Genomic DNA, 12,061 nt, shown 5'->3' with positions numbered 1-12,061 from the left:
TGACATATAGGCTTGTGATTAGACAACACTGACATTGTGCATGCAGGTATCAGAACAGGAGGAAAAGCATAGTGTGTGTTAAAATACATTTGTTTCTCCTCTATGCACACATAATTAGTTGTCTTTGATCATATTTTACTTTTGGTACTACAGTGCATGGGGTTATTTGTATTGAATAATGCAAAAACACACTGGATTTTCCCCACTTAGTTCTAGATTAGAATTGGACAAAAACAGTGAATAAGGTGACATTTTGTTAATGACTACCCTGCGTCTGAAGTTTATGCGAGCCATTGAATTTGAGTGGTGCGTGTCTGTCAACCAAGAAATTAAAATTCTCCTTTTCATTCGTTTTTGTGTAGTCAGTGGAGAAAGCGAGAGAGAGAGAGAGAGAGAGAGAGAGAGAGAGAGAGAGAGAGAGTAAACGACGGGAATGTGTTGTGTTAAAAAGGTAGGATTCGCGCTGCATCCTGGGTACATAACTCCATGGTGATGCAGTAGTGACTGAGAGCCCGAGGACCCACGCACAGCACAGCCACACACACGCGCGCGATGCAACGAGAGCAGCGAACGTAAACGGGGCGAGCAGCAGGAATCCAGCGAGTTGCAACAATGTGTGTTTTGTCGTAAGAAGAAGAACGTTCACCGAACGAGCGTGCGGCTACAATGTATCAACTTCTTTTATTCGGCTCATAGTCCCTGAAGGGAGACGCGGCGAGAATGAAGCTCGGCGTCCTCTGTTCTCTGTTCTCTCGACTGGGAAATGGTAGCGTATGAGCCGCACTGGAAGAAGGAACATGGTTGAGAGGAGCAGCAAATTTCTGTTGATCGTTGTGGGATCCGTGTGTTTTATGCTGATCCTTTATCAGTACGTGGCTCCCGGGGTGATCAATTTCGGCTCCCCGCACGGCTACTTCACGGAGGAGGACGAGGGGGACATCTTTCCCACTCCGGACCCCCACTACGTGAAGAAATACTATTTCCCCGTGAGGGATCTGGAGCGGACGATCGATTTCCAAATCAAAGGGGAGGACGTGATCGTCTTTTTGCACATACAGAAAACGGGGGGGACTACCTTCGGGAGGCACCTGGTGCAGAACGTTCGCTTGGAAGTTCCCTGCGACTGTCGACCGGGTCAGAAGAAATGTACCTGCTACCGACCGAACCGCAAGGAGACCTGGCTCTTCTCTCGCTTCTCCACGGGCTGGAGCTGCGGCTTGCACGCCGACTGGACCGAGCTCACGAACTGTGTCCCGGGGGTTCTCAACAAGAAGGAGAACAAGTTAAAAAATCAAAGGTAAAAAGACATATTGGTTATTCCACTGTCCAAGGTGTAGACTTAAGTTTATAAGCATTTATGTCAGGCTAAATCTAAAAAAAAAAAAAAAAAAAACAATATTCCACTTTTAAATTCGGACACTTTCCTCGTCCACCAACTCCTATTGACAAAACAGCTTTTAATGCGAGTGTGGAGTGGTCTCTACGGCTTGTTCAATTAGCAGCGGGATCAAGGGTCTTATTATAGTACCGTTACAGTGGGTGGGACATTATTATGGCAAGCTATGAAACGATAGTTATGGGAATAATGACGAGGGAAGTCTGTCCTCTTATTTCACAAGTACTTGGTCTGTTGGTGGATAATCTAAGGTGACTGTTGATTGACCATTGGGGTCGCACATTAAAGCCAGTATTCCCATAAATGCCAGAGAGGATCAACAGTGCCTCTGACAATTGTTGATAAAATGCCATTAACAGGGAGCCGAGCGCCCGCTGAAAGGCAGGCAGCAACTGGCTGGCTGGCTGGCTGGGCTCTTTCACCAGGGTGGAAAAAGTACTCACATTTTTTACTTTAAGTAAAATCAATAGTGCAATAATACAGAAAGAACTACTGTTACAAGTAGGCTACAAGTTCGGAATTCAAAATGTACTTGTATAAAAGTACAAAATTGGCATCAAAATGTAGCCTACTTAAAGCACGAAAAGTAAAAGTAGACTACAAAATGTTTGAAAATAGCAGATCTACAAACTCAACTTATCGTGATGCAACGCGCTGTGAGCTTGTAGATCGGCTAATTTCAAATAGCCTAGGTATAAAATGGGCTAAGGCTAAAATGATTAATGTATGTTTTATAATACTATAATTTATACCTGCAAAGTAACTTAAGTTTTCAAATAATTATAGTAGAGTAAAAGTAGGCCTACAATATTTGGATCCAAGATGTAGTGGATTAGTAGTAAAAGTATTGGAAATTGGAAATACTCAAGTACAAATACCTCAAAATTGTACTTTAGTACAGTACTTAAGTAAATATACTTAGTTACTTTACACCACTGTCTTTCACAATCAAATATTAAAGCCTCTGTCTCACCCGAACAAGAAACGGTTGGGTGGTGTTGTCTTTGCAAGCTGTCGGTGGAATATAGCCTATTCAGTGTCTACTCTACATTGATGGCAGGAGAACCGTATCCAGACGATGTTCTTATTAAATTATGAGCTATTTTGTTCTCCGCACTGCACTCCCTTTTGTTTGGAACGCCGTGCATCCCTCTCCCAGACATATTGACAACTGTATCAACTTCCATTTCACTGCACCCTTGTGGTTAAAGGCTATGCTTATTGAATGGGTTAGGTGTCTGCTCGTTTGATATTTATTTTAGCAATGCAGAATCTATATATATATATATATATATATACACACAAAATGATTGATTTAAATTAAATACAAAATAAATAAATAAAACGGGTGAATACAAGTAATAGAAGAGAGCTTGTGTTCCGTCTTGTCAGACAGTCAGGCTGGGCTGCTGGAACAAGGGGGTTCAGAGCTGCAGGCTGGCCTGGGAGGGGGCAAGGGGACCCTGCAGGGGTTTGGCTCCGCTCTAATCCGGGTGATTATTACCGCTGGGACACACACACACACACAAGCAGTGGTATTTGCTGTTGGCGTCGGTCCCAGCTCCCGTGGTTTTCCCGGTCAGAGGTGATAACGTGTCTGACCATCCTGCAATTCCTGCATGGAGAGCTGAGATATCACGCTAGATCCGGGATAGATGGACTCTTACACATTTCATAGACATAGGCGTAATAGGACTAAACTCCTGTGGTGTGTGTGTGTGTGTGTGTCTGTCTGTTTCTGTGCCCCATGCCTGTATCTGTTATCCACTTGCATACAATAAGGCAGGCTGCCAGCTTGCTTTGAATGCAACTTGATTTTATGTATGTATGTGTCCCTGTCTGTTTGTAAATGTATGTGCATGTGCACCTGAGACAGGCACAGGAAGAGAGTTGAAGAAGGAATGATAAAAACCTGGGTGGCTGTGAGCGCTGACTGAGGGAGGGAGATCTCTGCTTTTGTTCTAATCTGCCGTAATATCACTACTGACAGGAGAAACAAGGGACAATAAGCTTAATGGCACCCTGAAGAAGAACAATACCACCTTGTATTACACACAGACCCAGAGCTCCACTTTCAAGACAAAGAAAATTGAGTCACACTGCTACATTAAGAACTGGAAGTTATCTGTCCCCCATGACCGAATTAGATTATTTCTTTTAATTCCTTCTTACTTTCTTTCCTTTCTTCCTGACCTCCATCTGCCTCATTGTCTCTCTGTGTCCCTCTTTCACTCAGTCTTTGTCCCTTGTTTTGAATCTCAGTCTGTCTGTCTGTCTGTCTGTCTGTCTGTCTGTCTGTCCATCTGTCTGTGTGTGTGTGTGTGTGTGTGTCTCTCTCTTTTTCTTTCTAGTCATTGTGGTGAAGCTTGTTGGTGACATCTGTCTTCCAGGGCGGTAGCAGTGGTTGCGTGTGGCCAGCGAGTGACAGGGAGAGAGAGGGTGGGAGGGAGAGCTCATCTGTGTTTACAGACTAGTGGAAAGGGATTTCTCACAGCGGTGTGGGTACGCATGGTTTTCAGATCTGCTGTGTGTGGACAGTGCGGTAGATATGGTTGGAAGATCAGCCTTTGGCCTCGGCCAGCGGCAAGCAGAGGGGTTACTTCCAGACCTGAGGCATGCACAGTGCACAGACTGCACACACACACACACACACACACACACACACACACACACACACACACACACACGTGTACACAGACGAAACAAAGATGCTCAGCTCACTCAAGGAAAATGCACCAGTATTAGAGATCCTTTGCCACGCACGTCACGATGACATACACAGTAAAATCCTCTGTTGATTTAACACAGTGTTAAAACCCCTTCTACACACGAGTTAAATTTACACCAAGGGTGTTGTTGCTGTGTAAAACCTTTCCCCCCTGGAAAACTGTACATTAATTTGCCAACACAGGCAAGTGGGAGTGTTCATTCCCACACAATGGTAAAGTACCGTAATGTGATTGTTCGAACAATTGCGCGAGAGGTGTCTTAATTCACATGAACACGCTCGCACTGGTAAAGTATGTGTCACATTTGTGCATGAGACTAAAACTGTGTGAACTAAAAGTGTTTTAAACAAATACTCTGACAAAAAGCTGTTTTGAAGTAATGAGAATACGAATGGATACAAAACATACTCTGGAGTATAATATAGTTTTGCTACTGTTAATTGCGGAGTGCGGACCCCTGTTTTTTTCTCTCGATTCATTAAGTATTTTCTTCTCTTTTCTGTCGTTTTTTGATTCATCATTCATCGCAAAGGTATGCGACAAAAAACACAAAAATCATCATGTATTCATATTCAAGGCTTCTCAGGGTGAGTCATTTAAAAAAGACATTTTTAAAAAAAGAATTATTTTGGCTCTTAAGTATTCCTTTAAGCATCTTGTTAATTGGAACAGTTTTTTCCACAGTTGCAGGCAGGTGAGGCAGCCTCTCTCACCCAGTACACATTGCACAAGGCATGCTCGCAATCTGCCAGCAACGTTTATGAAATGTTGTCTGAGAAGGTTAGGAGGTGCAAACCTCTATAATCCTGTCTGAGGGACTTCAACCTCAATCACATGGCAATTCATGGAGAGAGTCAGTACACACTTAGTCCACTGTGTCTGTCACCAGAAACTGTGAAATCTCAGAGACAAATTATGTCAAAGCACGTTGGAGCTTGATGTAAACAAAAAGCGAATATCCATGATAAATTAACTGCTCCAGCAGAGGTGGGTTCAGACTTCAGAGTAATACTCAACTTTTAGAGCCTAATCTATTTCGGTTCGGCTCTGTCTAAACTATGATATGGCGTCATTCAGAGGATCGGGGGGGGGGGCGGGTAACGTCATTAATTCAGCTCCGAATGACGCCATATCATAGTTTAGACAGAGCTGAACCGAAATAAACTCGGCTCCTTATTAAAGTATGAATCGACCCTAACAGTTCACTCACACATTGTTTTTGAGTGGTGGTTAGACCGCTCCTTAGCATGGCCGTGTGTGTATGCGTGTTTCCGTGTCTCTGTGGGTCTGTAGCCTGTATATTGCCTGTTTTCACTGAGTGACCGACGAGGGTGCTGTTGAGTCTAGCCTGTTGAGTCTAGCCTGAGCATCAACTGCAATACACACACACCTACACACACACACACACACTCACTCACTCACTCACTCACTCACTCACAGACACACACACACACACACACACACACACACACACACACACACACACACACACACACACACACACACCACGGCCACCGCTCAGTTCACACGGGTGTGATTTTTTATGAAGCATCTTCTTTGATAGAACAAGTGTGTGCATAAAAGTAACTTATGTAAGCACCGCCATTTTGCACCGTCACAATATTTGGTAAAGTGATGCTTTACGTTCACAGTTCACACTCGCGTACAATGCAGTTACAATGCAGGCATTCTGATTAGGTAGTGTGACTTGATATTGACTATGAAATATACTGGCATTCAAAATCAGTGCATGCTACTCCAGGATGCCAAAATTAAGAAGGTAAATTGCTAAATTAAGAAGGTAAATTGCTAAATTAAGAAGGTAAATTGCTAAATTAAGAAGGTAAAAGTCAAGAGGGTGGGACCAGAGTTGAACACTGAGGATTTTACTTGGGCATGGATGGACATGCTCTCTTGGTGATTGGAGAGAAAGATGGGTAGGGTGTCTGTGTCTCTGTGTGTGTGTGGTGGGTCGTTTAGTAGCGAAACTAAATTCGTTAGTATGATTATTGAAAGGATGCGGCAGAGTCATGCTTCAGCAAGATGAAGCCATACAAAGGGAGGGAGGTAAATGGTTTGTAAAAGTTGAGATGCATCTGTCCATTGGAGATGAGCAGATGATGAACACACACAGAAGGGGAGCAGTGGGATGCTCAGAATGGTTTAAATTGTCCACTTATATCAACAAGACAAACAGACTCTGATCTGAGGCCTTCTAATTGGTCAAGACGTCGCCCATCACTGTACGCAAAGTAACAGCCATGCCTACAATCAAGACAAAGCAAATGATCTGGCCTGTGTGTGTGTGGGCTGGGGAGGTGTCTATCTTTAATCCAAGTGTGTCGTAGAGTGTCTTAGCAAGTGATGTGAAGTAAGTGATGGGGCTAATTTTGCTGCCTCTGTCTCAGCCCTCACGAATCACTCCCTGGTATATCTCTCTCACTCTTTCCCTCACTCTCTCATCTTTACCCCGCCTCCTCTTCATCCCCTCAGCTCGCCTCTAAAACACTGTCCCTCCCTCTCTCCATGATGGTGTCATTCTCTAATCAAACAGCAGGCTTGCTTTCCGCTTGGTGGCTTTATGGCTGCGGGGCTCTCTCTCTCTCTCTCTCCCTTCTCTTCTCGCCTCTTTCCATCAAACCCCCCCTGTTCATCTCTATCTCTCCTCTTGCCTCTTTCCATCAATCCCCCCCTTCTCCATCTCTCTCTCTCTCTCTCTCCCCGAGCGTGACTACTGCATTAGAGGAAATGTCTTTTCATGGAAGATTTGCTGCAATTTCCAAAATGGCTGCTTTGCCTAATGGACAACTGCCTTGGTGGTTCTAATGAATGATTACATGTATGAGTATGAGGGGAGGGAAGAGGAGATGGAGAGAAGCAGTGAATGGTACGAAGAAGGGGGAGCATGAGGATGTGGCATGATAGGACGGCCATTGGTATGATTGAAGGGACGATGAGGTGAAAACGTTTACTTTCATTGCTGAGGAGGTGGCTTGGGGAGAGGGGTGTAGTCAATTAGCACGGTTGTCAAGCTGCGGGCATTACTCTTTTTTTCAATAGATCTGTTTTAGATTCACAGCACACATTACTTCTCTGTAAGATGTGTGTGTGTGTGTGTGTGTGTGTGAGAGGGCGAGAGAGGATGTGTGTACACGTGGTAGCCTAGCAGCACGATGTCGTCGTCAACTAGCCAGTCTGCCAGCCGTGAGCATTAGGAATCCAGTTGAACTTTAGGGAATTGCCAAGGCCGCTATGGGCTAGCTGCCTGACGTACGTGCTATTTTGGTGTGTTTGAGCATGCGTGGCCATGTGCAAGGCAGGCTGTGTGTAGCCAGGCAGGTCGGTGTGTGTTAATCCCATCAGATTAGCTGGGTTTAAGTGTCGGCAGCCTGGGTGCTCCAAAGCCGTTTACATCCTCATCCCGGCTATGCTGGCAAAATGTTCCATCATTCCCGCAAATATTCCCACATCATCCTTCTAGCCAGTTATTCCTGCCTTCTTACCTGGTGTAAATCCCCCCTGAAGCTTGGCCTTCCCTGCAATGGTTAGTTAAGTGTGTGAGTAGTGCTGCCAGACACACTTCATGTGAGGAATGCACATACAGTACATACACCTACACAAACAGTCCTTTGTACATCATCTGGACTTTCCTAACTTGATACTCCATTATATACAAAGACCTTAATGTCATCCTGACCATAACTTGTCTTTAACATGACTCTAATTCTAATCCTAACTCTTATTCTCAACCCTGCCAATATACAATATTGTAATGAGGTTTCACAAATGCTCGCAAGGGAAAATATGCTTCCGGGATTTCCTAGGGATGACCATTTGACCCCTCAAGATGGGGAAAAAAGTCTGCTCACACATGAAAGGGTGAGATATCTGTGTTATGTCATCTGTAGCTGGAAGCAAGTGTTGACAGGTCTGTCCCAGCTACAACACTACGGACTCCAACTAACTGAGGTTCAAGCTCAGGCCAACCTAACTCGATACCCTTCCTTACCACCCAACCTATGGCCTAGTGTAATAAGTAAATGTGGATGTTTTAATATCACACCCATGTTTGATAACTATCCATTATCCTTGTTCAATGAAAGTGCCATTTTGTTTTGCATCCATCTTCAGAGAGGCAAATCACTAAATATTGAACTACATTGCAATTATTTAAATAAGCAGGAGACGCCAAAGAAAGGTGTCTCAAACACCCTCTTGGTGGTTTACTAGTGTCTCCACCACCATCCTTCAGTATTGATTTGCTATTATGGATCAACAAGGCTTTTTCATTGATTGATAAAACTTGACTGACACACCAGTGGAGAGCAAAGCCATTTCCAGGCTGCTCAAGAGGTTACACACGGCAAGGAAGGAAGATGGACAGAGAAAGCAAAGGAAAAGAAAACTAAGAGTGATCTGTCTGCTGATCATTACACAGCCTCTGCAGCTTTCACTCTGTCAGTCTTGTCCCTTCCACCCTCTGTTGCCGACTGTCAAATGTCATTCCCCCCTCCAGAGTGATTCTTCAGCCGTGGGGACAAATAGCCGTGCGGTGAATGATTAGCGGACATTTCTATGCCTGGTAATGAGGGGTGCTACGCTACAGTGGCTCCGCCAACAGGATTACTGCCGATTGATTAGCCTAGCCTAGCATTAGCTGCGGCTAGCCAAAAGCAAATGGTTGATTAGAGTGCACATTTCTAAGGTTGGAAATGAATGGTGCTATGGAATGCTAAATGAAGCTAACCATGAGAATTGGATTACAGGCCATTAATCAGACAGGGGGGGGTAGCTTCAGTCATTAGCTGGCCCCACGGCAAAGTCAGTGTGTTCTGTTGGCTGATCCTACTTCCTGGTTATAACGAGGTATATTTAGAGGTAAGGACACCGATGTCATTTTCACTATCACGCAATTCCAGCCGGCAGATTCGCCGCACCATGGGAGCCAAACTGCAGCCGGAAGTTCTGTGACATAGATTGGAGTCTGTGGACCAGCTTACGAACAAACACTATTTCTAAACAATTGAGACCTTTTATAAAATACTCGGCTCAGGAAAATAAAATGCATATCAAAAATATTCTGCTGTGTTGATTTTTGATGTGCGCACTGTGTAATCTTATATAGGTATCTAAAGAGTACAAAGTATGTTTCTGAAAGTATCGCAAGGCTGTCCACCGTTTCTTGTCTGGCTGCTGGCAACCAAATCTCGCGATACTTCCGAGACAGAAATGATACCTGCTGCTCAATAAAATGAATGTAGTATGTACATGGAAAAGTAAATGATTGTAAAACAACCTGTGATGTGTCTTCTTTTATATTCCTGAACCGATTATATGACAAAGGTCTCAGTCGTTAATTTCTTTGCAACCCATTTTCTCACCCAGTGCCAACTACCTAACTTGTAGTCCTGGTTTCCACTCTCCCCCTGCCGTGCCAGGGGAATTCAGTCGTTCATAAATAGTGTTTGTTCATGAGCTGGTCCACCCCGGCTCCATTCACTGCCATCATGTATTTTATCGCACTTCGGTGCGAGTTTTGGCACCCATGGTGAGCGTCATGGCACATCCATCACGTGATGTCGTTTCCTTCCAAAATGACTTCCTTGGTTTATAAATCGTGTTGGGCCTCATCTCGCCATTTTCCGTTTGACCCCTTCCCTTCATTGTGAGCTCTTAAACTGGCCCCTGGGTGTCTCCAGCATTCTTCCTGTGAGCCTACCCCCCACTGTGCCACTTTCTCTGGTGGCTACGCCAGTCTTCCCCCATTCCCTCCCTTTATGCTCTTAAAGATGGAGGGGGCAGTGAAAGATGGACAGAGTGGGATGGAGAGAGGAGAGGGAGAGAGAGCACTCCCCAGTGATTGTATTTCTCTGTACCCATGTGACCTGTGTTTCTTGTCAAGTCCCAGGATGTGGCAAGCCCAGACAGGATGTGACCTCAGTTCTCCCCGTCGTCTCCCGTCTCCATTCCAAGCTTGTCTCAGTTATTTGTTTACGAATAAATCAACACATTAATTTTCTAAACGCGTTCTGTGTTTATGAATAAATACATCTATTCACTAATTCACTGTGAGTGTGTGTGTGTGTGGCATGGCAAGAGGAGGCATGTGAACGCAGAGGAGAGGCTGACAAGCGTGTTAATTGAATTGTGGGAAAAATGCAAATCCCACTCTGCTTCTTTGAATCAGGGGGAGGAGTTTGAACTGATTGGGACTGTCTCTCATTTGGGTACACACACACACACACTCGGCGGAGGCGAACTTTTACCAAATGCGCAGAAGAGAATGAATGATGTTATTGTGTCTGCATCCTTCCCTGCCTTGCTGTCTTTCATCCATCTCTCTTTCTTCCTTGACTTCAATCCTGTGTGTGTGTGTGTGTGTGTGAGGGAGAGAGAGAGAGAGAGAGAGAGAGAGAGAGAGAGAGAGAGATGCATACGCCAATGAGAGAGCTAAACTGCTGATGCCATTCAGGGAGAAAGAGAGATTCCTATCCTTGCTGCACTTGCTTTGTCTTTTTTGCTTGAGGGCAAAGCTGTAGATCTCTCTCTCACACACCCTCTCTCTCGCACACGCACACACACACAACAAGATATGTGGAGCTTGTATGTCTGTCCTGTCTGCAATCACAGTATCATACACTTCAACTGGGAATTGCACAAATCTGTATCTGATTGTGTATACTGTACGTACGTACGCATGTAGCCCTTTTCCTCTCACTGACTGCAAACGGCACACAGAATAGTATCACTGCAGGTTACATTGTTGTTGTGATCCCTTCTCCAGACACACACACTCTCTAACATACTGTATAAGCCCCCCAGCTCTTGCAGTTGTCAGTCAACTGACCTGATTAAATAAGGGTTAAACCAATATGTCACCTCGTCTGGAAATCTCTGTACGGGCCTGCGTGGTGGCTGAAGTGGATGGTTTTCTAAAGAAGTGGGCCAGAGGGCCTCAGTGGTAACCAGAGACAGATCTGTGGAAGGAAGGAAGGAGCTGAGCGAGCGCTGCCGCTGCCCCAGTGAATAGAGGTCGGTGTTAAAAACTAATCCAGTTACACTATTCTTAGGTCTCACCACCTCTTTGTCTCTTCGCTCCTCCTCTCTTTTCCCCAAGTGTTGCCCACGTTGATGTGGATCTGGTGTGTGTGGGGAGGGAGGGGGGTTCATCCTTTACTCTCATTTCTAACTCTTCATTTAATTTCTGTGTCTCTTGCACTCTCCCTGCCGCCTGAGTCTGTCACACTCCAATCTGGCTAGCCATCGTCAAAGAAAAGTTCAGTCGCTCTTTTCACTAGATTTTTGCAGCAATGCAGAAGTCTGTAAACAAGAGACTAGTCACACTCCTTCCCTCTCACATCCCCTTCTGTGTCTCTGTCTATCTCTCTCTCTCTCTCTCTCTCCCACCCCCCGTCTTTTACAGTTCTCTCTGATGCTCTGTCGAAAAGTTCAATGCAACACCAACAACCCCTCCCAATCTACTACTATGTCATTTTCAGTCTCCAGTGCACGTCGGCTTCCTCTAGATGGAGGAAGTGATGCGTCAGGAAGTTCTTTTATCTGACAGTGATCTGATCTGATGTGAGATTGAGATAAACACTGGAGGAGGGCTGTGCCCTCTCTCTGTCCTCCCACCTCCACCTCACCCAGGGATCTGGGTGAGTTCACTCTTGATTCTCAGACCACTTCACGCATGAATGTGCAAAGCAGGAACAAATGGAATTGATGAATCGCTAAAGCCAATTGAGAACCGTGTACACTGGATGATGGGGTGACGTGCACCCTATCAACAACTGCAAAATATATACAAAAGAAGCCTGTAAACCTTAAGGTAGCGGCGGTAAGAGCTGGTAAGCGTCTTTTGCCGAAGATCTGATGTTGGCTGGGCTGTGGCTACACTGTTGCGTTGGGTCGGAACTTGTAGGGAAACGCTGAA

General features: G+C 45.0%; 1 protein-coding gene across 2 annotated transcripts in view; it reads left to right on the top strand.

Annotated features, from left to right (window-relative positions):
* Positions 1 to 474: 474 nt before the first annotated feature.
* Positions 475 to 12,061, top strand: part of hs6st1a (heparan sulfate 6-O-sulfotransferase 1a) — a 68,975-nt gene continuing 57,388 nt past the window's right edge. For both annotated transcript variants that reach the window (XM_080751281.1, XM_080751280.1), the window contains exon 1: positions 475 to 1,297. In XM_080751281.1, coding sequence (XP_080607407.1) covers positions 774 to 1,297 — 524 coding nt within the window. In that variant the 5' untranslated portion in view covers positions 475 to 773. The remainder of the gene's footprint in view (positions 1,298 to 12,061) is intronic.

The sequence above is a fragment of the Nannobrachium achirus genome (assembly GCF_963921795.1).
Source record: "Nannobrachium achirus genome assembly, chromosome: 20".
Taxonomy (NCBI): domain Eukaryota; kingdom Metazoa; phylum Chordata; class Actinopteri; order Myctophiformes; family Myctophidae; genus Nannobrachium; species Nannobrachium achirus.
This window is presented reverse-complemented; position numbering and strand designations above follow the sequence as displayed.